The sequence below is a fragment of the Labrus mixtus genome, chromosome 19 (assembly GCF_963584025.1).
Source record: "Labrus mixtus chromosome 19, fLabMix1.1, whole genome shotgun sequence".
NCBI classification, from domain to species: domain Eukaryota; kingdom Metazoa; phylum Chordata; class Actinopteri; order Labriformes; family Labridae; genus Labrus; species Labrus mixtus.
This window is the reverse complement of record NC_083630.1, coordinates 4,956,872-4,983,059: the sequence shown is the minus strand read 5'-3', so window position 1 is coordinate 4,983,059 and position 26,188 is coordinate 4,956,872. Positions and strand designations below refer to the sequence as shown.

Below are 26,188 nucleotides of genomic sequence, written 5' to 3'. Positions count from 1 at the left end.
AGCATGTCATTCCCCACTCTCTCTTCGGTTTCTGACTCTATCCACTGTCTCTAAGACAAATGCATAAAAAGGCCACAGTAAAAAAAAGTTACATTTTTATTCCTACGTCAAACGCAGTAAGAAATTGAAGCTTCAGCGTCCATCAAAAAGCCGAGAACAACATGTTCCTGGAGAGGCATATTTTATTTCATTTGTCAATATACTTCAGGAAATATACAAAGCAATGATGTGGTCACCGTTACTGAATGTGTGATGCTGTTCAGTTAAAGACTCAGAAAGCATGGTGGGAGAAAAAAAAAAAAACAGGCCTTCTTGCAGCCGCGGACCCTGCTCTTTGACTGACAGGGAAAAAATGAAACAAAGCGAGAGATGAGAAGTGCTGGAAACAAAACCCTTGTTGAAGATCTTTTCAGACACGAGGTGAGGTCTACTGTTAAAACGAGATTTAAGACTTTCAACAAGGCACTAGCGTCACGACCAAACCAATGAAATAACCAGTGCTCGCTTTAGTTGAACATGTTTATTACAATACATACATTTTCACATTTGAGCTTGTGACCTCTGCCGCCCTGCTCTGACACAAAAAGGTGATCCACATACACACATCCCAGTACCACCATCATATCCTTGATATCATTGTGATTTACTGCTCACCACTACAACTCTTTATAAATAAAACCTTTTTTATTCTGCGTCCTCTTCTTAAAACTCCACCGTATATTAGCGACTGTACAAAGGAATGAACCAGGAGGGTAAAAGAGGAACAAAAGAAAAACAACATGAGGGTGTGAGGTGTTGGGAGTCTCGGGGAGTGGCAGGGCAGGGCCGAGGCTAGGAGAGGGGTAGTGGGAATGGTCCAAAGCAGCACGCCATCACATCTCTCATCTCAATCACTCACTCCATCACACCACCAGGCACTGTTTTTTTTCTTCAGACTGGGACATGCAGGGCCACCAGAAGCTGCAAATAAATCACTGAACCTCTGCGAGCAGTGCTGACGGACCTGCAGAGAGCCGATGTTGGAGTAAAGGTTACAGGAAAAGAATCTAGACTCAGTTTAGCACATTCTGAAGGGGAAAAACTACCAGTGTGTTATGATTTCTGACAGGTTTTTGTGTAAATAATCGACTCCAAACATCCTCCTCCCTTCACACTCAGGTCACACGCTCGCTCTCAAACGGTTCAACGATCTATGAACTAACGAAATGAAGCTTGAAGTCTGCAGATGAGTTAACATGAAGGAAAGGCTAGCTAATGAACGTAGCCGCCTAGGCGTTGATTAGTTTGGATGTCAAAAGCTTTGATAGGCATGGCTTTCCATGGCTTCAATCTACAAAACATATTTACAACATAGATAATAACATCTACAAGAAATCTACATTTTTTTCCGCTGTGGTTTTCTTTTTTACAAAACCGAGTCTTGTAAAACCACCCCAACTCCCCCTCGTTCTTCTCCTGTTCCTCCCCTCAGCAGCTCCTCATGTTTCCCTCTCGGATGTCACAGCCCAAACGGTCCAAAGCAAAACCCGTCTGCAGCTCCTGTGTGTGTGTTTCGACTGGGCTCAAGAGGAACCAAACAACTGCTCTCCTTCCAGCTTCCAAACTATGTGCAATGGGTCTTCCTCCCCTTTTTCAGACTCCAGCTCCGTCTAGCTAACAGAAGTTCTCAGACCATGAAAGAATTCTGGTTCTTCAACTTTTCGAGTTCTTTGATTTGCTGTCTGAGAAATAGTATCCTGTGGGAGAGACAAAGCAGAAGTTACTTGTGGTTGTCTTCAAATTAAAGTTTCTTTTACATGCTTATATTGCAGCATTGAGACAGCTGTATTTACAGTTTGAAACAGAGTTTTAAAAGAAAAACAATCTCCTGCCAGGTTCTCTCCTCAAAAAAAGCGGGGCTTCTTTTTTCTGTTCTTTCAGGCGGCAGTAGCTCAGTCTGTAGGGACTTGGGTTGGGAAACGGAGGGTCGCTGTGTGGAGTGCTGGTTTGATTGAAAAGACTCCTTGGATCCACCCATGGACTCCATCCCCAGCCTAGAGCAAAAACTTTTGCGCAGGTCCGCCATTTTTATTCTTCTTACAGAGGAGTGATGTCTACCAGGAAAACTGAGGGGGGGCTCATTGCATTTAAAGAGACACACACACCAAAACGGAGCGTTCTGAGAGAGCTGGATTATACAGGGTCACAAACCTCCTCTGGTGCTTGATTCATGTTATATTTTGACCAAAACACAGCACAGATGTTTCATTTAGACCACAGGGGACTGTTTGAAAAAGTGGAGAAGGGGGGATAATATGTCCTCTTTAAAACAAATGAGTATTAGTTTGTACGTAGCTAAGACTGAAAGTGTGTTCTCACCTCTGCTCACGTAATGTTGCTTGGATTTCACAGACTCTGACCAAAGAGCGCAGGTTTTTGAGCTCGGTGCAGTTCTCAGACATACAGATGCTCCCCATGGTGTGAGCCTCTTCACGTAGTCTTGATGCCTTCGTCAAACACAAAGTTTGTATAAGAGGAGGCTTTCACGATATGATATACAGACTTCAATCACAGGAAATTATGAATAAATGTGAGTGGGACAAACCTGCTTCTCCGCGTGTTCGGCCGGCCACCCCTGTACATGTTTGATGAGATTCTCGTTGAAGTGAGCAGCGAGGGTGGGGGTGAAGGTGCAGGAGGGTCGGGCTGCAGAGGCAGATGGGGGAGCGGAGGTGGAGTTGGGGGCGTTGTTGTGGTTGTTGTTGCTGCTGCTGGAGGCGACATGGTTGGGACCCGGAGAGGGACTCCTCTGACTGCTGCAGTAAACACAGGAAGAGGAAGTATGAGGGCACAGAGACATGTTAATGATCACCTGACCCATCACAAACAAAACAAATCAAAATCTTTCCAAAAGCCAGGTTTAACATTCAACTTCCTTTTCTTCAACACTTTTTTTTTACCAGTTTAAAAGGAAGGTCTCAAAACACAAACCACCAGCTGTCACTGCAGAGTGAACTTAAAATTAAAGTAGGAAAATAACTTTGATCAAGGCTTTCCAAGCAGCAGGTCCGTGTCATTACAGAAAACAACTTAGGGTGCACTCACACTAGGCCCAGTTGCCCCTCCTCACTCCCCCAGTTAGCCTACACTCACATGGCTCCAGAACTTTCCGACCTGAGCAAAGCTACCTCTTGTACACTCGTCATCACGTCTTAATATGACACACGCTTTGGCTTTACATCATCATGGATCATCCTCAAGTTAACAAGAAGCATGGTCTCAGACTCGGCACAATGGAGAACATTTGTTGCTTATTTTGAGTCGTCTAACACTCCTATTATTTTTTATGTCCACATTGCAGAACTGTGCATGTGCAACCTTACCGTGCAGCACTCAGCCCAAATGTTATAATCGTGCCAAGGAAGTGTACCGAACTTGAGCACGGTATGGAGCACTCGCACTAGTCACACAAACAGGAATTCGGGGGTCAAATGTACTTGGGAACGTTACAGATTGCCTCGTGAGGGTGCACCCTTAAGCTGCAATTCAAAGCTTGATCTGAAAGTTGACGTGGTTGAAGTTCTTGCAGAACTTTTTTACTTTCATCTCTCTTCTTCAGTTCTGAACTGAAGAAGAGAGATGAAAGAGGTGAAAAGCCTCCATGAACTTTAACCAAGTCCAGTTGCTTTTCAGAATAACCTTTGAACTCTGACCTTGATGACTGAGAGCCTCCGAAGAAGCAGAAACAACTTAAGCTCAAGTCAAGAAACACCACACACATCCTATCAGCTGGCCAACATCCATAGCTGCAGTTCCATCAGTTGCTACACAGGATCTGCTGAGTCATATAGTACACTGTTGTTCACTCAATTTTCTCAATGCATCAGGTCTATATGTGATATACAGTGATATGTGATATACAGTGTTGCATCCTGGGAGAAAGAACGTTTCACGCTGTAAACAAACACAGGCAGGGGATCATTCAGCGGTCAGCTTTCTGTCTCTGAAATACCAACATTGTTTTCACTTCTCAAGTTAAATGACAAGAATAACGCGGTGAGTTAGAGTCACTGTGCAGGAGGAAAAACTTCTCTCACAAGAACGAAGCACCGAACTAAACAACAACATGCTTCTACTAAACATGCTGCAGAAACTGGAGAGCCAGGTGATTGTTTAGGCACTTTGCAGACAGTAGACAGTCCATTCTCTCCGTGCTGTATGCTTTTAGTATCTACTTGTTCAGTAGGCACAAACAGCAGGCTGATATCTGATCCTACTTTGTCTGATTCATTCAGTGTGGAAGTGGCGTCATTAGCCCGCCTCATGTTATTGACGCTCCAACTCAGATGTGATATGCATGATGGCTCAGAAAATAATACAAAACTTCCCATTGCATGTAAACAATTTGAAGGCACGTTACCTGAACCAGCCACATCCATCCCAGTTGTTTTTTTTTTTTTTTAAATCCTCATTTGTTTTGATTGGGAGGAGCACGTGAAGGGACGTTTTACATTTCATTTCGCACAGCAATGTGGGTGTTTAAATACAATTATTTTCCTGAAAGGACGCATCCAAACCATACTGCACAAAACCCGGGAGTTAGTATCACTGCTGAAATGTTCAGTATACTGAGGTGGACCCAAAAAATGCATACTGAATAACCACGAGGGTTCAGTCTACTGAAACCTCCTACTGAAAAGTACGCACTGCATACTGAACTGTGGCTTTTCAGAAAGGAAGGTGTGACCACAGCGTACTTCTCAATGTGTCCAGAGCTCATTGACATCTCACCGCCAAATGAGAATGTCTGTGGAGACGAGGCCACACTGTTTGCTTCACAAACATACAAACAAAAAACCCTGCTTCAATTTCACTGATTAGTGAAATGAAGTCGTGTTTCTATTTTAGAGAAAATAAACCCTCACTTCTCTTCCATTATACCCCTTTACCCTGTTCCAGTCTTAATCAAAGTTCTCCTGCTTCCAAACTAAATCAACACTCATGGATTCTGCCTTTATTTTTCTTAATGTTTGTGTCTACATCAACAAAAGCTGTACAGACAATATTTTATATTGTGGTAATGAGTATCGCTGTAAAAACAGACAAACTGACCTCTCACGGTTAAACTTTAAAAAATGATGCACTAAAGACAACACAACCAAATGAAACTTATTGTTCCATCAATGGCCAGCAGATGGTGCAACAACACAACATAAGGAAGACAGTTCACTCAGGAATGAACTTGTATGGTGTTAAAATCATTCATGAGCTGATGTGAATGGGCTGGGCTTCATCATCGAAGACATCATTTCTGCTCTGATGACATGGGTAAATGATTTCATGAAGAAATACACAGCAGTCCTTATGGATGAATAAGAATTGTACAAGTCATGTGGTAAAACCCATCTTGCACGTACTGGTTAAAGAATGATTCAGCATTCAGAAAGCAGCAAACCCAGCCTAAACACTGTGAACCAACACAGTACAGTCAATAAAACATACTCCATGGCAGGTGGCAATCTCAGGACCCACATACAGAATAAGACGATGAAGACCCTTCTTTAGAAAACTCTCCTCTGTTTGATCTTGGCAGAGTCGTGTTTTTGTACGTACCCTTGGCGCTGGAGCGTGCGTGGAGAAGCGGTTGTGGCATCGTGACTGTGCTGCTTATCGCTGGAGAGGGGCTGTTGGGATGTGGGCTGGGGATGAGATGCCTGCTTCGCTGATGGGGTACTCACCTAAACAAGGTTCAGAGCAGGTAGACTGGTGTTACACATTACTTACTACAAAGTAATATATTTGACATGCTTATTCTCTAATGTTTGTAATAGAATTTTAATGCACATAAACTAGAAGTCATGCCGTACAACAAAGCTTTAAAAAAATTGTTTAAAATCTTGGCCAACTTTTTGCAATGTGAAACACATTTTTCTTTTTATCAGATAGAAATAAAACCACTTTGTGTATTGTTACTTTTCAGCGCCAATATACATCAAAAAATGAAATCTTGAGCTTCCTGTCAAAACTTAGTTGTAACACAAATGAAGTACAGAAGCTGGAAGTGTGTGCTCACTACAGCATCATGAGAGGCCGGGTACAGAGTAACAGAAGTCACGCTGATGCAGCACAACAAAACAAAAATATTCACATCACAGGCAGTGCAATGTCATGTGAGCTAAAGCACATGTTGCCACTTTTGTATTGATTGATGCAAACCAAAACTACCAGCTTTCTTGTTTCTAAGTTTGATCTTCAATAAAAGTCTGACTGATATCACCACCAGTAATCACACAACTGACCACTGTGTATGCAGAGGCTGCGTTTCCCCTGCATGTAAAAATGTACAGGCTACAGGCGACACTACTGCAGAGATAGGGCTGATTTTCTTCCTATTGAATTGAGCTAGTTTCCAGTGAAATCCACTCAAACATTCATCCAGGTGTTCATTCACTCTACTTGATGCACAGCATCTTGCTGACTGAAAACAGACTGAAATATCTTGACTTACTTTTTGCTGTGAGATGGCGGGCTGCGTGCTGAGGAGGGGTTTGAGGGGGCCAGCATTGGTCTGTGGCGTGCTGATCCTTGGGGAAACATAAGACCTGGGCGATGAGGCGTCAGATGTTAACGACATCGGCGACTGGTTCGATTGCTGAGCTGCTTGAGACACAGATACAAAAAATGGGACACAATCTAAGGGGTAGAAAAAAATCTACTACACTGAATTCCAAAAATGCAAACCATAATGGGAGTATGTTTTTTTTCTTCTGTTAGGTGATAGCAACTCTTTTTCAAAAGTCGCTCTATCTGCACACAGTGTCAGCGCAGACATGCTTCTGCATTGGCTTTGTTTACCTTGGTTGGAGAGTTGAGCAGCTTGAGAGAGGATAGTAGTGATATTGAAAGCCGACGGTCCAGCTGTGAGGATCTTATGGAGCATCGACTGCAATGAAGCTTGTGTGACAGCAGCTGTAAGAACTGGAGAAAGAAACAGAAACACTGTTAGCGTGACTGACATAGTAAGTCCTGATACTCCCGAGGTTTCAGCACTGCTTCACACTAAATTTGACAGTCAAATTACGTATTTCATATTGAAATGTCCAGTCATCAAGTCACCAGTTATCAAGCTTGAACAGTTTCTGATTTCTGTAACTATGTAAGAATTTCATGAAATCTTATAGTCCTGTTCATGCTTTTGCTGGTCTCCTTTATTTATTTTTTGGTCTATTTTCTGCTAACGAAACGATCTCCGCCTCCTACTTCTACTAAACTTGGTTCAGTCGTTTGCCAGCATCAGTAAGGACACGGAGAGAGAACAGGTGGAATGACAGGTTTCCTTTTTTACTTCACCCATGGACTTGTGTTATTGAAATATCTGTCTGTAATTTCTAATGATGTTAAAATGTATATTAAATATGTGTGGTGGAAGGTAAACAGGACTCCTGGCATCTTAAGAAACAAAGTAATTAATTAACAAGACAAGATGGACACAAGTACAGACAGATAGAAACTGTGTTGGTCTTTTAAAAAGGGTAAGAACTAGCCCTGATACAGTCGCCTGAATTAAATCAAAGCCAACCATACTTCTTGTAAATCACTCACACACACTCTCATGTATCCCCTGCAGAGCCCGGCGCAGTTTTGGCAGATGGCTGTTCATCAAGAGTCTGGTTCTGCCCAAGATTTCTACCTCTTAAAAGGAAGTTTTTTCATGCAACTGAAACTACGCTAAATGTTGTAAAGTGCTACGCTCATGATGGGTTAACGTTGGGTCTTTGTAATATAACAATGAGTAAGGTCTTTTACCTGCTCTTTTGAAATTGTCTTGAAATAACACAATACTATACAAATGATTGATTATTACAAGGTGCTGCTGATGAAAAAGGAATACAATCTCTGAAAAGCTGCCTTGCACAAATGAATGTCAGCCTCTAGTTTATAGACATTATCTCAGGAGCCAACAGCAAGGATTCATGCAGACTCTGCTTGCACAGGTCAAAGTTATAAAAGCAATCAGACCTACAGGTTTAAAAAAACAAAGAAACTAAATGAAATGGTTAACTTTGTCGTCAGTATTGCAAAGATGAGAGAAATGTTTATGCTTATGTTTTGAAAGCGACAAAACACTTGAGACCATTGTACAGTTTGTCATCACATTTCTAAAAGCTTTCTAACCGGCTTCTCCGAGAACATATTAGAACACTTATCAGCAGAGTTAATTAATGTAAACGCTATGAGCTTCACAGATACCTGGAGTTACTGTATAATGTTATGCCGGAGATATAAAGATACAGAAATGCTTCATCAGTTTACTGAAGTGCATGACATTTTGAGAGATAATGCTAGCAACAAAAAAAAGCCAAGGAAAACAAAAGAGTGCACAGCTTCGGCTGCTATGCACATACAGAGCAGCTCAACAAGGGTTCACTGTGACAGCAGAGGGTCAGTGATCCAAATGCGATACACAGACTGTGGGTCAGACTCAGATTGAGGCATTGTTTTAGTAATTTTTAAAGGGGCACCGATAGATTGACATGTGACCAGAACCAGCCAGTTTTTATCCTGCTCAGCCCTGACCGGTGACCAGAGGGTCCTAACGAGTATAGCTGATTTGGTGCCTATCGGACTCACACACACAAGCCGTGTCATGTTCTGCGCAGCGCACAGCGACACAAACCCTAACGAATGGCTACGCACACACACAACAAGCTAACATGGACGTCAGTGCAGACGTGAGGTGCCCATCAGCAGAGGAGAAAAAGGTTCAACATACAGGAGTAGAGACACACACCGCTTCTCTGCACTTGCTCCCTCCTCACCTCTCTTTTTTTTTGTAACAGTAACTTAAAGATACAATATGTAGATTCCGCAAACGGGGCTCTCAATCGATACTACAATAACAAAAGATGACGTCGAGGCTAGCAGGGTAATTGGAATCGGCCAGAGAAATTGCAATCAGTGCATCTCTAAGTTTGTATGTATTTATTTAAAATTATTTTACACAGTTGGGAAAACCTGATGCAGCCTAAAACACAAGCGATTCCCAGTCTCATCCTCACAGCGAGGAATACAGGTTATTAATTTAACATTAATACCAGATCAGGTCTACATCAGTATTGGCAGATACCCAAAGCACAGGTATCAGACCTCAAAAAGTTGGATCAGTGCCTCTCTAATATGATGGGTCATTCTTAAAGTCAGTCAGTAATGCTGTTGCTCTGAATAAAAATCATCCAAGATGGATTCCACAGAGAAAATGCAACTGCACTCAGGGTCACTTGTTGTCTATGAAGAGGGCAGAACTACTTGCCAGATAGTCTAACACATCCAGGATCGCACCAAACTTTCTGGCACTGGAAATGAAGCAAGCTGCATACGGCAATATCTCAATGCTGCAGACCAAAGGGCAGCCTCCATGTAGAGTCCTTATCAGATAGACTTGTTTACAAATATTGCATCATCTGCCATTTAATCCCACCATCCATTGTGACCATTAATCACATCAGTGAAACACTTCTTTTCAAATTCACCTCAACCAAGAGGCATTCGTTATCAGACAGCGACACAAGAGCCATATAACTACATGTTAGTGACGTTAGACAGGACAAATCACTGTGCTCAAAAGAAATGTTTATATAATATCAACGCTTCAGCAGTCAGACCAGAAGCCTTTCAAACAGTCTCTGCAGTAGGCAACGACTATTTTGATAGTCAACTAGTCATTGATTATTGAAACAATTAATCTGCGTCTCCCTCAGATCCACTTTTGGTGATGACGTCAACGAATCGTTGCACCTCGACTGTGTAGCCAGCTTAATGTAACACCTGTTGAATGTTAATACTTTGTGCATCTTTAGCATTTTTTCCTACCTTCGTTGATTTTCGCCATGTCCACACTGGCATTGTTGAGCTGCAGGGCAGTCTGAAGTGCTGGAAGAAGCTGTCGCAGCAGAGTGGGGTCCTGGAGTAGCGGAGGGGCGGGGGACTGCAGGACCGGGGACACGGGCACCGTGGAGGCCGAAGATCCAGGAGGCCCTGATGAAGGGTTCAAGCTCCCTGAGCCTGAGGACGAAGACTGAGACTGGGTGGCTGCAGGTTTCTCCACCTGGGTGGACTCTGAAGAAAGCAGAAGAAGAATGTCACTTTATCCAGTAGTTGAACCCACAGCCTACGGTGAAAGTTGAGAAGTAACCACAGCCGGTAACAGGTGTTAGTCGTGCTGCCCACCTCTGCAGGTCCCTCTTAAACTTTGACATAAAGTCTTTTCCATCAAAAAAGCACTCCACAAGGTTTATTTAATGAACAACATACCACCATTTTTCTTTAAATGCATGATTATGACCTCCTGAGATCATTGTCAAGATTTGTTAGAAATTTTCTTAGCCAGCCTGGTCTGCTTCGCTACGTATCCCAGGACAGCTTGAAATCAGCTTGCAGTGCACAATGAATGGGGATGAATTTTCAATCACCTGCAGTAGGTGAAGGGAGCGGCTGCACTCATGGTAATGACTGGTTTACTGGTATATCGGTGAAACCGGTATAAAGGCCGCAGTGGACGTTTTAGATAGAAAAAAAACTGGTATTAAGTGCATCTTATACTCTGGATTTGACAGTAAATAAAGATCAATAAGTCAGTAGAGTCATGTAAAGAGAGTCCCTTTACACAACCACACTGCAGCTTCAAGTAAGTTGACGGGGTTTTAGCCCCATCCTGAGCTGAGGGGAAATAATGATCACATCCACCTTGTCGGTCAAATGTAAAAATGTAATCCAAGAGAGTTTCTGCCGAAGAGTAACCAGTGAAGTGTACAGAAACAGAAACTACAGGACGGTGAGCATTTGAGATCAGAGCTAACACTGAACAAGCTGTCACAACTCTTGGCTCCTGCTGTAACAGTCTAACATCAGTGTTGAACACAGTAATAAAAAAGTCAATGACAAAACAAGACCTAATGACTGGCTTCGTGTTTTTTAATAGTGCCTCTCTTTGTATCAATCTTTCAACAGCATTCATGCACGAAGACATTTGTGTCCGGCGGTTATCATCCAAACATTAGGCCTGTAAGAAAAGGAGTGTTTTTAGGAGTTGACAGGTATTCAGAAACAGGTAATTCATGATATAGACATCTTCATTGACAGCTTGCATGCGTAGGAGTAGATTAATGAGGAGTGCCCCTTTGTACTAAAAATATCATGCAACAATTTGAATGACGAGGATTTCTTTCAACTGTGGCCTAGGGTTGTTTTCTTACAACAACAGCATATGAAAGCTGCACCACAAATCATTTTCAATTTCAGGTGATTTTGATTTTTCTTATATTTGGTCAAATAATTTATAAGGAATTGCCAGAGTGTTTTACGAAGAAGTGTAGATTTGCCTGTAGCTACAGCCCTGTCCTGGCTCCACTGTATTTCTTTGGCCCTATTCTTAATTCTACTAAAAATCTCCCCAAAAACCTTTTAAGTTGTAGCATCAACAAAATTCTCTGCCTTATTTTCAGGATTGCTATTAGTTCAACTCGGTTAGCGTTACATGTGTAACTGAGCTTTCTTACTAATGAGAGACACCACTGGAAACAAGTGCCCATCGCTAGTTTTTACACAACACATCTAACTGGAATAGTACAGGTAAGAGTGTAAATCTGAAAATATTCCCTTTACGTGGAAAAAAACATCAAGACCAGACACCAGGAATATTACAGTTCTTCCACTAGAGCCGTTTTCACATATGCACTCCGGATAGATATTTACAGGAGGACTTCTCCAGAGATTCTCCCGAACTAGCCGTTCACATATGCTCCTCACAGAGGGGGACTTTCCCTGTCAGAGGGGAGGAGGGCGCGGGGGATTTCCCGACGTAAGACGTGACGTAAATAAACAATGCGGAAGTAGCAGCCGAAGCAACACAGTCCGCTACACAACGTTATAATGAGAATATTTGCCTTTATATCAATGCTATGTGTAATCCAATGGAATGACAACATCCACAAAAGAGAGGAGAACAACATACTGACGAACAGAAAACATAATGCAGCTGTTTAATTACGTGCACGGAGATCGTAGTGGTCGCGGGCAGACACTTTAGCCGGTCACTATATAAACGTCATTCTCTTTCCATTGGCTCAAATTGAAAATCTCCGGAGTATATGCTGCCGCGTTCAGACATCAGCTCACTCGGATATTCTGCGGATAAAATACTAGGGGTCTGCAGGATAAACTCTGGGTTAAGTCTGCGCGAAAAATGTGACTGATTTTGAAGTTGAATTTTTCAAATTCAACGAATTTCATTGCACGTCATTAGTTGTGCAGTATACAGAGGGGCACGGCAGCCGATCATTATACATTATCTTTGGACTTTTGGATCCTCAGTATACACCACTTCAAAGTAGGGAAGAGGAGCAATGTGAGCATCTAAAAGCAGTTTGTGTAGCATTTTGAAACTTGGGTTGAGGATATACAATATCCCTCGACAAGCCCAAAACGCTTTAGATATTGGCATTCTGGCAAGAGTCACTGAAGGCGACCTTCTGCCATTACCATTCTCAGCTCATTATAACATATAGTTGTTGAAATGATAAAGAGTTGCACACAGAAACCGTATTATGGAAGCACTACTGCAAAAAAAAAAAAAACAATTCCTGCTCAATGTTCTAAGCCACATCGACATGCACGTTTCTCCAATTTGTAGTCCGTCTTTTGCTAAACATTTGCTGAGCATTCATCAGCAGAAGGTCAGTTCCACAACAGTTGTGAATGACTAACCAATCACAGCAATTCTCTTTAGCTTCAGGCTTAAAGATGGAAACTAAAATATCCTTGATAATCCCAGCCAGCAAAAGAAACAAACCAGAAATACAGCCTTAGCCACAAATCACCATGAAATCAAAATAGAAGAGAGTGCACCATAATCATTTACAGGAGAGATGCAATATCAGAAACGCCTCGCTCATGCTCTATTTTTTGCCAAGCCTTTGATTGTCAGGAGACGGCAGAACGGACAGGTAGTGTATGCAAGAGGTAGAACAGAGGGGAGATCCTCCGCTAATTCACCATGGTTGTGTTTTGCCTCTTTACAGATAAAAATATAATAAACCAGACAGCTTATATTTTTTACAAGAGTTTATGAGATATCAAAAGAACAAGGTGGAAGGAAAACCTGTCAACATATGGTACCCTTTCAAGACTCTCGCCACCAAAGAGGCGTACATTTTAACAACTACTCTAGAGCTTCATGTCAACCTCGGCTTACTTGTTTTAACGCATCTGGATGCTGTAGAAATTCTCTCCAGGTGTTGCTGTAATATATATCCCCATGAGAATTGGACAGACATAAGGTCACAGTAGCCTTGGCCTTTGGCTCAAACAGGAACTGTTTCGATTTTGTGGTCAAAGTGGACATTTCGGCCCAATTGTAAGAAAATTCCTCAAGGTCTTCCTAAGACATGTTCACAAGAGTGAAACAGACAAACAACCCAAAATGACATTGCCTCTGATCACAGCTATCGCCAGCATATAAAGATACAGTCATGTGGTTCATTTAGATCAGTTGCTGCAGACCCTCGAGGACAACGTGTTGCAACATAGTGTGTCACACTTACTTGAACCAGTGAAGCCGGGGGCTGCCGATGCTTGCATTGCCTCCCGTCTGTAGTCCCTGTCTTTGGGGAAACTGTTGACGACTGCAGTCTTTGTCGTCTCTTTTTGCCTCTGCTCTCTGTAAAACACAAGTATGCATATAAACCTATATGTTACACTGATTAAAACAAAGCAGGTGTAGTCAAGTGTTTTTAGTAGAAGAATTATAGCTACCTCTCCAGCCATTCTTTGGGCTTCTCCCACTGGGACACCTCTGTCCTGCAGTTATAATAGTATTTCTTTCCAGACGAGCTGATGTGCTCCGACCAGTCGTCACCAGGTTCGTAAGGCTGAGGGAGGTAAAAAAGAAAAAAAAAAAAAGAGAGAAGATTTTGGGACATGAGGTCAGCCAGAGACCAAAGTGTGAGCGTATTTGTCGAGGGGGTCTGATGCAAGAGCTTGTAATGTCATCTGAAATGTACAAAAGATGTTGGGGATGGCAGACTGTTATAGCTGGCTTGTTTTCACAGAAGCACATCAAGTGGGAGGAAGGGCTTATTTCAGAGGAAGCTCAGGATTGTTGAGGTAACCAAAGTGAAACAATTTTGCATTTTTAAAAATGTCTGTTGTAGATTGACCGGTGTGAAAAGCCATTTGCTGTTGCTTTCACTCTTGAAGCCAAAAGTTCTTCCACATTTCCACACGTTCCTCTTTACTGTGATATTTATAGCTTAAAACAAAGTAGCAGATACGGCACAAAAATGATAACTTATCCATAACTGAAGCACAAACATACTGATGTGACAAATAGTCACGTTTACACTGCATGCGTCTTATCCCCTCAGTGAAGCAGTACTTTACATTTTTAATCTGCATGAACAATAGCTTTGAAATGCAATTTTGCCTGTTCAGTTATTTACTTCACCAAACAATTTAAATTTAGCAAATTTAAAGCAAGAGTCAAAAATGATTTATTCATGAATTCAGAAGAATGTTAGTTTGCTGGTATCAACACCAGCTCTGGTATTACGTTTTGCCACCACATGGATTTTTGCAATACCGTCATCACCGGTTTAAACACACGTTTATTTGTAGTGCACACACGAGGCAACATGGATTGCTCAGCCATTGAATTACCAGTGACAAGGGTGGGTAAAGGAAAGTAGTGTTACGTAGTGATTTGCGACAGTTAGTCTTGGTGGTCCTCTGCAGGTTTTCCTCTGACACTCAAAGAGCAGAGCCAGCAGTCATGCTCACTAACTCAGAGTGAGTGTCAGTGTTTACAATGAAAGAAGTGAATTGTAGCACAGCAATCAGGTTAACTTGTATTCTCCCTTGTATTCTTTTAGCGATTACTGCAACATCATGTGGACGAGCTCGCCTGCAGCAAGTCCCAGATGATAAACAGAAAGGCCGTGGCTCTGAATCGTGGTCAAAGGAGTACGGCTGTAAATGCTGCAACTCCAAACAGTGTTATTGAAAATCTCCGCTAATTGTAGCTCTGCCAAAGTTAAATCAACAAGGAACACATATTTTTGACAACCCATCACAATTAAAGTCCTTAGCCATTATGTTATTGAAACGCTGTTATTTTGAAAGAGCCAGGATATGTGGTGTTTTCAGCAAGAGATTAACCCATTACAATCAGCTAGACACAATGGCATATACATTTTTGTTTGTGTCTCACATGCACAGAAGACGGTTCAGTGTGGCATCCCAGGTTTGTTTGAGGGAGAGAAGGGATGTTGTAGTTCTTCATAATCGCAATCCCTTTTAATACTGTAACATCACGATGTAATACTGTTACCGCACAAAAACAAACAAACCTGATTGGATTCTCCGGTCATATCCACTTGTAACAGATACATGGAAGACAAATCTAATACTAAAGGGTAATACTGGTATTTTTTATGTATATTTTGGGCTCTATTTGACAATGAGGAACAAAACATTTGAGAAATCCTTCATAGGAGTGTTTCGGGTCAAACAGGCTTCCCATTCTTTTCCAGAGATCATTTTCCAGGACTCTTTTCGCTCTATCCTCTCAAATAAATATCCACTTCTGACACAAGGGGGAGGCGGAGCCATTACCTATAGACTTCGATTCAATGTGCGTTGTGGAGTATGTACCAAATCGCTACTTTTATCAACGTGTGGAAGTGAAAATGTCCAGCCCTGTAGGAGAGTGTTGAAATAATTTACCAGGACAACACGTGATTTTCCAGGACATTTTACTTTTTCCTCTCATTTTCCAGGACTGGAAAATTAGTCAACTGTTAGCCAGGTTTTCCAGGAGGAGTGGGAACCCTGTCAAAATATGTTGTTTTCAGTGCCTTCTTTTCTAAGACATCTTTGAGAGGATCCTTCCAAAGACAAATATTTTTTTCTTCAGAGTAAAACAAACCCTCACTCACTTTCTGTTTTTAAAGCCACCAGACTTCATAAACCTTAATTATTAGTTTAGATTCAACACAATATTCTTATTTTACACAATGACTAAAAATGTACAAAAATCTACACCCTAGTAGACCAACAACTCTTGTGTTGGTTTTTAGCTAAATTCTTGTTTTTGTCGTTGGGAGTTTATTGGCTTTAATGAGAGCAATGCAACAACTGTTTCTGGTAGAACAAGATCCATCTTTGAAAAAAGTCCATATTTGTAGCAATGCTTATGGTAATGGTGTTAGACACTGAGTACAGCAATTTGACCCATTAGTGTCCAAACAAAGCACTTTCAATGTGCAAACTTTCTCACCTGTACTTTCCCAAATGATTGCTCTGCACATATTGTGTGTGTGATTTACTAGCCACCGATTCCAACAGTTTGATCTGTCTTTGCGTTCGGAAGCCAAAATATGTAAAAAAAAAAAAATGGAGGCCAAAGTGAAAATCTGGGCTCTTTCAGTAGTGGTGTCTCATACACCTTCCCAACTTCACAAAGAGAAAACACTTCAACCTGAACTAAAAACTGTGAATCTACAGAAAAACAGCTACTGCCATGAACTCCTGCCTGTGGTAGTGGAAAAACTATGTTTAGTCCATCATCTGCCCCCGTGCTGAAGCAGAGGTTATACTTACTGTGTCTGAGGTCTTGCTGGGGTTTGAATGTGAGTTGGAGCTATGATGGGAACTGTGGTTGTGAGAATTTTCCTGTGGAGAATAACTGGTCCCTGCAACAAAGAGAGCACAAGACAAGGGAAAGAAATCATCAATATGAACCAATAACTAACAGTGCCATGTTCACAGACATGACCGGAAAACTTGGCTGAGAACGACAACAAACGGCACGCAGCAATGCCAGAAGTGGTTGTATATTGAATTTCTTTAACTTTCAAACATATGCTTCAAACAATATTTATTTGTATAGTATCAATTCATAACAAATGTTAATTCAATACATTTAACAAAAAGCAGGTAAAAAATATTACTCTTTTTTTAATAATATTTCAAAAGAGCCAGTAAAAGTCCTTTGCTTTGTTATCTACAAAGACCAAACATTAACCCATCATGAGCACAGCACTAAGCAACTTTCAGCAAAGCGTAAGTGGCACGAAAAAAAACGTCCTTTAAGAGGCAGAAATCTTGGGCAAAACCAGACTCAAAGTTTAGCAACCAGCTTCCCTTCGATTAACTGGTTACAATTCAGAGGTAAAAAAAAAGCCTTTTGTATTTATTTAGAAATCAGGCGGGACATGGTTATGACAGGCATTGTGTATGACATGCTCAGCAGATAGACATCAAATCTGCGAGTTAAGCTATGCACTTTTAATTTTTGTTTATTAATTGCACTTTATATTATTATCAAAAATGTTACTGCACATCTCATATTATCACATCTAGTGCATGCGTATGGTACATTGTATGATACATGTCTGGTGAATCAAAGCTTTACAAACAGAACAAGCAAAATAAAGTTATTTTATCTGTTTGATGATTACATTTCTAAATGCATCAAAACATCTTGCTTTTTCTGGGAACAGTAGTTTTACCAATGAGTAGAGAGTAGAAAGAGAAAACTAACAACTAATGTTTCTGCAAAGTGTGCTGAAGATAAAATAATCAAAGGGGTAGCATTAAATTAGCCAACAAATGCATGTTGGGGAATCCTATATTTAAAATCTTTGGAATTAAAAAAGTGTTTTTCTTCCTTAACCTCTGTTTCTATAAGATTTGCCGAAAACTGCATTAAAAACAAATGGAGAAAAAAAGGGCACAGGTCATCAGAACTGAACCATACCGTAAACGGTGACCAAAAAACGAGGTTGGTATTGATTGTATTGTTGCATCCCCAATACGAACACTTCAGCTGGGTTAAACTAAATCCTGCACCTTTTTAAACTGTTACAAGCTTATCTGCTGTGAAAACAAACAAAATTATGTCTTGCATATCTGTTTCACTGCTTTGTTGTCAGTAATGATGATTTCTCAATTTACATCCTTGTCAGTAAACCACCGCTGCTCTCTCTGTTTTGCTCAGGGCAGTTTTGGGTTGAAGTCATGAATTTGTGTTTGTATTTAGAGAACAGGGAAAGAGACAGCCTGGCTCTACTGTTCTCAGCTACAGCACAAAGATAACTTTGTGGTGTTTTCCTTAGCAACAAAACACTTTAATAGCTGTTAAAAAGGCAACCTTAAGCGTCGTAGCACAGATTCCAGTAGTTTTTGGTTTTATAAGCTTTAGAGAACAGCTCTATCTTTCTAAAATATTTTTTTTATTTTCACAGTTCAGTGACCTTGAGCTAACAAAAGCTTGTTTGCTATCTGATGCCAATGTTGTAATGCTGATCTACTCCTCACTGTTCACAGAGAACTACAGGAGCACGAGCATTGCGTCTATAATCTTTACAAACCTAGTCTTGAAATGACAACAAACAGTAATGCTGGTGGAGGCAGAAGTATGACGAAAACAGATGCCTGAAAGCACAAGTCCTGTCTTTTGGCTGCCACACCCCCTTCTCTGCTCTAGAGACAGTAGAGTCGCATAGACCTCCTCTACAGATGTCTACTGTGACATATTCCCTGGAAGCGCTGGGACTTTTCCATATGGACTGTATGGAAATCTGATGCATGTATTCATTCTTATTTTTGTTAATTGTTGATAAAAAAAAAAAATAAAAATCTTGTTCTTAAGCATTGGCCTTTTGCTCACTTTGTTTTTACTGACCGTTCACAGTTTGATGCTAAGCAGGTAAAGTACAGCAGGTTATTGAAGTACAGCTGCTGAGAACAGCTGCAGCTTAAAACAAAGCGGATGACAGCAGCGAGGATGAACCAAAACAGTTGAGCTGTGAGCCACAAAATCAAAACAGACATTTGAAAGACAAAAAACCTGAGTACAGATGAGGGGTTATTCAGGGTTTGGTTAAACTTTCCTGTGGGTTCTTCACCAAACGCAACACAATGAACTTTACAGTTAGAACTTTGGCCTGTTTGTAGAGGTGAGAAAATTGATTCATTTGAGAATTGCAAATATGCATTAACAAGTTTAAATAGATTCCTAATGGGGTGTAAAGGTACACGTACTCGGACCGGACCATTCCGGTACAGGGCTTTCGGTCCGAACGCGGATTGATCCGAGTACGCACGGAACAAAAGTTCTTTAATCTGTGTTCCCACACGGACCGCAAAGCAGCAGCACACCTCAGGGTGGAGGAAGGCTGCGGCCGCTGGTATGGGACACAGCTTTTAAGTTGTAAAAAAAAGTTCAAACATAAACTGTGCAGATTACTAGTTCCTCGAGCCCTGTCGGTTTGGACAGTTGCATATAACCGGGATGGAGTTCTTTTTACGGACTGACTCTTAAGTTTCGTTTTCATTTTCTGCGATGAAAGGGGAGGGGGAGACACGTCTGTGTGGGAGAATAACCTGCAGCATGATAGAATGAACACCCTCCCTCCCCTTCCCACAATAATGGACAGACAGACTTTGACAAGACGAGAGCAGTGTGCCGTCGTTGTTCAGTGGACATCGGGTACGTCGCAGGCAACACGTCCAACTTATTAAAGCACTTGAAAAGGCACCACGCGAACGAAAACATCACTGCAACTAGGAAAAAAACCACAGCCTTTTGCTAGTAATTCTGAACGGGCCAAAGCCATAACCAATGCCATTGAAGTTCTTATATCAACAGAGGGAAATATTAATAGTTCTGAGAGCTAAAAGATGTCAGTGTAATTAAAAATAAATATTTTTACATATAGGCTATATTAATTACTTAATTTCATTCTAAAAAACTTTATTTCATTCATGTCTTTTATTTATTGGAGACTCTTTTGGTTGAAGGATGCAGCATAAGTTTATTTTATGTTTTTTTTTTTTTTTTTACAATGTTTAATTCAAAATGTTATTAAAAAGTAACTTGAGCAGGTGTACAAGTCTGAACTGTCGATGCTGCACTTAGCCCAATGTGTAAAAGGGAAATTTTAAATGCTCCTAATAAAGAAAAAAAGTGTTGCATCAGCCCCTTTACTGTACCGAACCGAAGCTTCAAAACTTGGAACCGTACCGAACCGAAATTTTTGTGTACCGTTGCACCCCTAATTCCTAACCATTTTTTGAATAATAGATACAGCTTCATCTTGCAATGCATTTTAAACAAAAAGCTAGTGCACTACTTTCAGCCATGGAAAATCACAGACCTGTTGAATTGTTGTAAATCTCAACAGATGCTACCAAGCCATCAAATCTGGGTATTTTAGTATGAGAGAGATACAAACTCAGGGACGCACAGCAAGTGGGACGAAAATAAGTCAGTCAGGGAAGTGATTGAACTTGGATTTAAAAAGACTCTAAAAAGGGGCTCTCGTGGCGCAGTGGATAGTGCGCGCGTCTCATGTATGGAGGCCATGGTCCGACAAGCGGAAGGCCCAGGTTTGAATCAAACCTGTGGTTCCTTTCCCGTATGTGGATCCCCACTCTCTCTCTCTGCCTGATTTCCAACTCTGTCCACTATCCTATCTCTCCAATAAAAGGCACAAAAGCCCAAAAATAAATCTTCAGAAAAAAAAAGTAAACAGCAAAAACAGAACTGTAAATCAAGACTGGCTAGACTTTAACATGTTCATTCTTCCCACTTGGTAAAACGATTATTTGTTAGTTGTTCAGAAATTGCATCAGTTATTAGAATTGTGCAATTATAGCGCAGCTACTGGACAGAGCTCTCCATCAAGATCCATATGAATCTGTATAAACCCGGAAAGTGCAGCTTCTCTTCTACCATGCAGTAGTAGAGAGCCTCCTACGATATGGTATCTCTGCATGGTTTGGAAATTTGACCGTTCAGTCAAAGGCCCAAATCAACAGACTCACAAAGACAGCCATGAAAATCATGGGAGTTCATCAACACCCCAGCCTCCAAGACATCTTTCAACAAACCATAATCAGACAGGCACAAAAAATAATCTCAGACCCATCTCATGTTCTTCACCCTGAGTACCAGCTCCTCCCCTCAGGCCGACGATACAGGGTACCCCGAGGGAGGAACAACCGTTTCAGAAATACCTTTGTTCCCTTGTCCATCAAAGCCCTCAACAGTACCTAAACTGTAATGTGTGTGTATACGTGTGCATGTATGAGGTGGTGTGAGTGTGTGTGTGAAGATGTGTAGATGTACCTGCACTGTTATCACTTTTCATAACTATTACATATTTATGGTTTTAGTAATTCACTTGTATGGCATTTTATGATTATTTAACTGACATGTTTTACCGACAAATGAATGTATTTTGTTATTTTTTGTTACTGCATCAGAGCTCTGTGAAGTCCAAGACAAATTTCCCACTGGGACAATAAAGTTAATCTTATCTTATCTTATAAGCATCATTGAAATATTATGGAAATGTACTGTAATACTATTAACAGAAAGCTGTTGACTATATTCAGACACTATTATATAAACATACACCTGGCCCAGAACAACAACACAAGTTTGACGTTTAAGTGACTCACAATATTCCTAAATAAATTCTCTCTAAATAAATGTAATTGTATAATTCTGCATTGAAATGCGACTGCTGAAACAGAAATAAGTCTGTGTAAGATTAAAAAAGGAAAAACAAAATCTTCATGATACTGAATCGCATTACTTAAGAAACGGGCACACAAGTATCACCATATCTTCAAATAAGAAGGTATTAATTTCTTCACAGCACAACAACTTCCAAAAATCTATTTTATTTTTATTTGGGCTAGTCAGTGACTCCCTTCTAAGTGCTAAGGCCAGCTCTTTAACTCAGTAAAACACCAAATGGAGCAGCAAGACATTCAGCCAGTCTAACAGATGACTAAAGTAGACCCTGAAGTATTTACTCAATCATAAATAGACTAGAATCCATGGATCAATAAATCCAGAATCATTTTGAATCAAAATCAATTCTAAATCAAATCGTCAGACACCCAAAGATTGCCAGCCCTAGTCTACCCATGTTGCATGATTAATGTGCAAATTCAGAAAATTTAATACTGTACAATGGTGCTAAATACTAATACAACCACTCTAGTAATATTCACAAAAAATCATTAAGTTTCCTTTACAAGCAAAGGTACATTACTGAACTGAAAAAGTGAGTCACACTGAAAGCTTTATTTGTGATTTAGCTCAGCTTTGAAATCAGATTGTTCAACCCTGCAGATGAAAGTGAAACTCTCTTTAGATTGAATAATATTAAAAACAAGCCTGTCATGTTTAAAACAGGTTCAGCTGCCCAAGGTGGTAGCTGTGTTGTCTGTGAGTTTGTATTTGCACATCAACACAAATGACTGTTATTGTTTTTGTCAGCGCAGTAAATTTACATGTTTAAAATAAACAAAAAGAGACAACTGGAGTTATGAAACTTGGCAACATTCACTTAAAATCATTCCATAAATTATCACTCCAAGTACTTGACTTTTTAAAGCTTATCAAAGAAACGTTCATGTTTACTTTAACGGCCACAGTCACTTGTTGCCTTTACATAATAACAGCATAAAACTACTGAAATAATGAAAGCTTATATTTGTGTATCTATTTTACTAGCTGGACATGTCAGAGTCTGAAGCCCATAAACCAGTTCCTTGTCTAATGTCTATGGTTTTACCAGACTTAGAACTGTGTCAGTGACATCAGATTTCTGATATGGAGTTAAGTGCTACACAGGAGAGGGATTAGCCGTCAAGAGCTTCATGTTTTACTTTTAAGATGCACTCCATGTTGTTTTCTAAAAGCACAATATCTTGGCCCGACATCAAAACATTTCCAGCCCATTGCTGTGATTTTACTTCAAGTCACTTCACCGTTGTTTTTAAATGACTCATTATCAATAATGGATTCATAACATTTTTCATCTGATGTCTTGACCTGACGTTATCAGATTAACAAAAACTGAGCAAAAGTTAGGGGCAGCTCAGCTCATGGGCCCCGACCCTGTTGTTTTTATTTGCTTTGTTGAGTGTTTTTATTGATTTTAATCATCAGACCTGTTAGTTTAGGAGAGGAGGACACACTGTGGATAATTCAGCTGCACCAAGAACCGTGTAAACTGACGGGTACATTAGAGACTTGGTTTGTAAAGGCTATAGCTTGCAAAGCTTTTTTCTACTGCAGCATTCTTTACACATGATGCAGCGATTCTACAAACAAAATTTGAGTTGAGGTCTACTGACTCATGATTTGAGATGTGGACTTTAAGGGGTCAGCCCTATATCATGAAATGAAATACAACACTGCTTCATAAAATCTGCCTGATTCCTGATTTTGTGTTCCTCAGGATTTTTATCTCTACTCTTGAAGTATAAACTAATAAACTCAAGCTATTCCATCACTACCCAGCCTTAGTTTATTTGCACACTGTATTGTCTATAGTCAGTTGTTCTGTGGTCTCTTTTCTGTAGAAATATGTCACTCACACACACACACTCAACAGTACCTGCTGCAGATCAACATTAGTCCTCTAAGGTTCCATCACTTACAAAGCTGGCTACACAAAACACTCTGTTTGAAAATCAAACACAAGCAACCCGGCACAGCATTCTAACTTAGATTTAACCTCACATCGCAATGTTTTCTCAACACATGCATAAATCAAACTACATCACTGACAATCACATTTTTAATTAGCAATGGACCTAGCGCTTTGATTCCTGACGTTGGTGCCATCTTGGAAAAAATATTCTACCAAACTAATTCTATAAGATTCAAAACTGTCACCCATAAGTTCCATAATTTTTGTCTACTGGCATTCACCTCAACACCTGAATGCTCAGACATTATTCATGTTGTTGTTGTTGTTGTTTTAACTCGCCCCTATTGGAGTTCAAGGACATGTGGTTTGCGATTAATATTTAGAAGCCACAATGAGTGTTCAATAAGCAGCAAAGAGCCAAGATTTATTCTAACATGAAATGCTACTTGACTAGAAAGATATTTGCTTTGCTGCATGCATTTCATTCCTGTCTGATACAAAACGACAACATCTAGTCTTATCCTTAGCTGAAACAAATATGGAAGCTGTACCTAAATGATACTGCTGCAGAGTGCCATGGTTAAAGCTTGCAGGCTTACTTGACGGCATTATCTGTAGCCAAGCCTGTTTTATTCTCAATGACCACTGTGTCTCACCTCCGTCTCTGTCTCTGGCCCGGTGTGTGTGGACAGCCTTTGCTCTGCCGTGCCCCGTGCTGTCGACGTGTTTGTTCTCAGGGCTGTCAGACCTCCTAAGCATTTTGCAGGGAGGAGTGACATCTGAGGAGTCGCGCATCTTTTCATGTCGGTGATCCCCTCCTGGTTGGCTTTTGGATGAGTATTTGAGAGTCTGCAAACACAAATCAAACACTTCACTACAACTAGTTGTCTTGCATTTCTACAATGATCTCATCCTTTTATCATAGTATTCAGAGGGTCTTTAAAACGGGTGTTACCTTTTTGTTTAAGACCATATTTTGACTGTTTTAATATCAGCCTGTTCATGCATCAAAGTTATAATATTCATGCAGCTGTTATCTTTATTTTTAGTGCAGCATATGTGTATCTGTTAATGTATTATATTGCAACTGGATATGATGTACAAAGAGTCACAACACTATGGCTCCCAGGATATACTTGTTTTTTTTGCTGTAGGTCTTAAGAAAGTTTCGAGCCCGATCACGCTCTTCATCAGATGCTGATGATTATATTGCAACTCTTGAAAATGTCCACAGTAGCTAGGGCTGCATGATATTAGGAAAAACTGATGTGTGATTACTTAAATATTAAAGAATGCATGTTATCTAGAACTCAGTTTTTATGCCGACCCGCTGTTCTTCTTGTTTTACACAATGGGTGTGTTTGCAACATGTCCAATCATTTTTTTTAACCAATAAATTGGCACCAATTAATGTGAGGGTAGATGATAGTTTGCTGGAGCTTCAACATGCTGTTGAAGAATGGCCATTAAACCTTTACCTCCATCAATGTTGCACATACTGAGATAGAAAAAGATCATTTAATTTAATGTTTTTACTATGTGTATATTATTGTAAAACCCATGTTATTGGTATTTACTGTTCAGCCCTAACAGTAGCTGTACTAGAATGGATCTAACATGTTTTTTCATTTGTTGACACATTTATAATTTCAGATAATGGAGAGGTAAACACCATATTATCAGACAAACTAGTGTTAGCTAGTGTTATAAATGACACTTCAATGTTAATGCATTAGTTAGCTGTAAATATTTAGAGCACTTTAATGTTTAGAGAGCTTAGCTAGCTGTATCTTTAAAATGACAGATTGCGGTCAGGCCCTAATCGGACTGGGCTAGCAGTAACAGGCTATCATTAGCTTTGTAATAAAACTCGGCTGTACCTTTTCCAAAACAGCTGAACTCGACGAATATATTCAGTCTTTGTATCCTTTATCACACCATACTTACGTTGGGAAACATTTGCAACGCTCTGGGAGCTCATTTTAGTAAATTAATTTACTTTTCAGGCTATTTTCCGCACTGGCTGCGGCCTGCTGTGCTCTCCAGAAGCCTGAACTAGAGTGTCCATTTTAATCTTATTTGCTGCTAGCAGGCTAGGTGAAGCTAACAAGTACCTGATAGGGCTGTGAATCTCTTCGGTCGCACCTGCAAATATAAAGAAAAACCAGTTGTTAGCATGAAGTGTTGAGAAATAGTTAAAAGTGCTGCAACAAGCTGGACGTGCAAGTTTCTGGACACTTATTTTGGTTTCAGTTAAAAATGGCGGATTGTCAAAAAGCGTAGCTAAAATCAGAATAAGTAAAAGATGTTTACCCATCGCCGAGTCTCGGTTGTTTCCTTGCATACATTACCATCAATGCCGTGTTAGTGTGATTGGAGTGGGATGTGAAAGACTGATAACGCTTCTGTAAATTGTCTTGTTTATTCAGCGACCTAAAATCGTCAGTTATTTCAGCCTAGCTTGTTGTAGGTGTTTCAAAGCTGTCGGCAGCACTGGTCTAAAGAGCGCCCTCACTCAGTCCATCTCAGCCGAGTCTATCTGTGAGGAGACCGAGCAGCCAGTGGAGCTGCGAGCAGGGTTGCCAGATATTACACATTCACCCGTTTGGGAAACACTTTAGAAGTCAGTACCTGAGGAAAGTGCCATCTCACTGCATTATAGATGATAGATAGATAGATAGAATCTTTATTATCAT

The 26,188-nt window shown here is 40.5% G+C and overlaps 1 protein-coding gene across 2 annotated transcripts; it reads right to left on the bottom strand.

Annotated features, from left to right (window-relative positions):
* Positions 1–505: 505 nt before the first annotated feature.
* waca (WW domain containing adaptor with coiled-coil a) lies at positions 506–26,041 on the bottom strand. Of its 2 annotated transcripts, none has more exons than XM_061064095.1 (13): positions 25,806–26,041; positions 25,607–25,637; positions 24,149–24,341; positions 16,633–16,724; positions 13,789–13,904; positions 13,578–13,693; positions 9,850–10,095; positions 6,835–6,957; positions 6,488–6,639; positions 5,593–5,717; positions 2,585–2,795; positions 2,359–2,486; positions 506–1,736 (listed from the first exon to the last, which is right to left on the bottom strand). In XM_061064095.1, the coding sequence occupies exons 1-13, from the start codon at positions 25,844–25,846 to the stop codon at positions 1,667–1,669; spliced, it is 1,644 nt and encodes a 547-aa protein (XP_060920078.1). In that variant the 5' UTR covers positions 25,847–26,041; the 3' UTR covers positions 506–1,666. The 2 variants fall into 2 exon arrangements, with proteins under 2 accessions (XP_060920078.1, XP_060920079.1); XM_061064096.1 differs by having other exon boundaries at positions 6,488–6,636; positions 25,806–26,040.
* Positions 26,042–26,188: the final 147 nt, after the last annotated feature.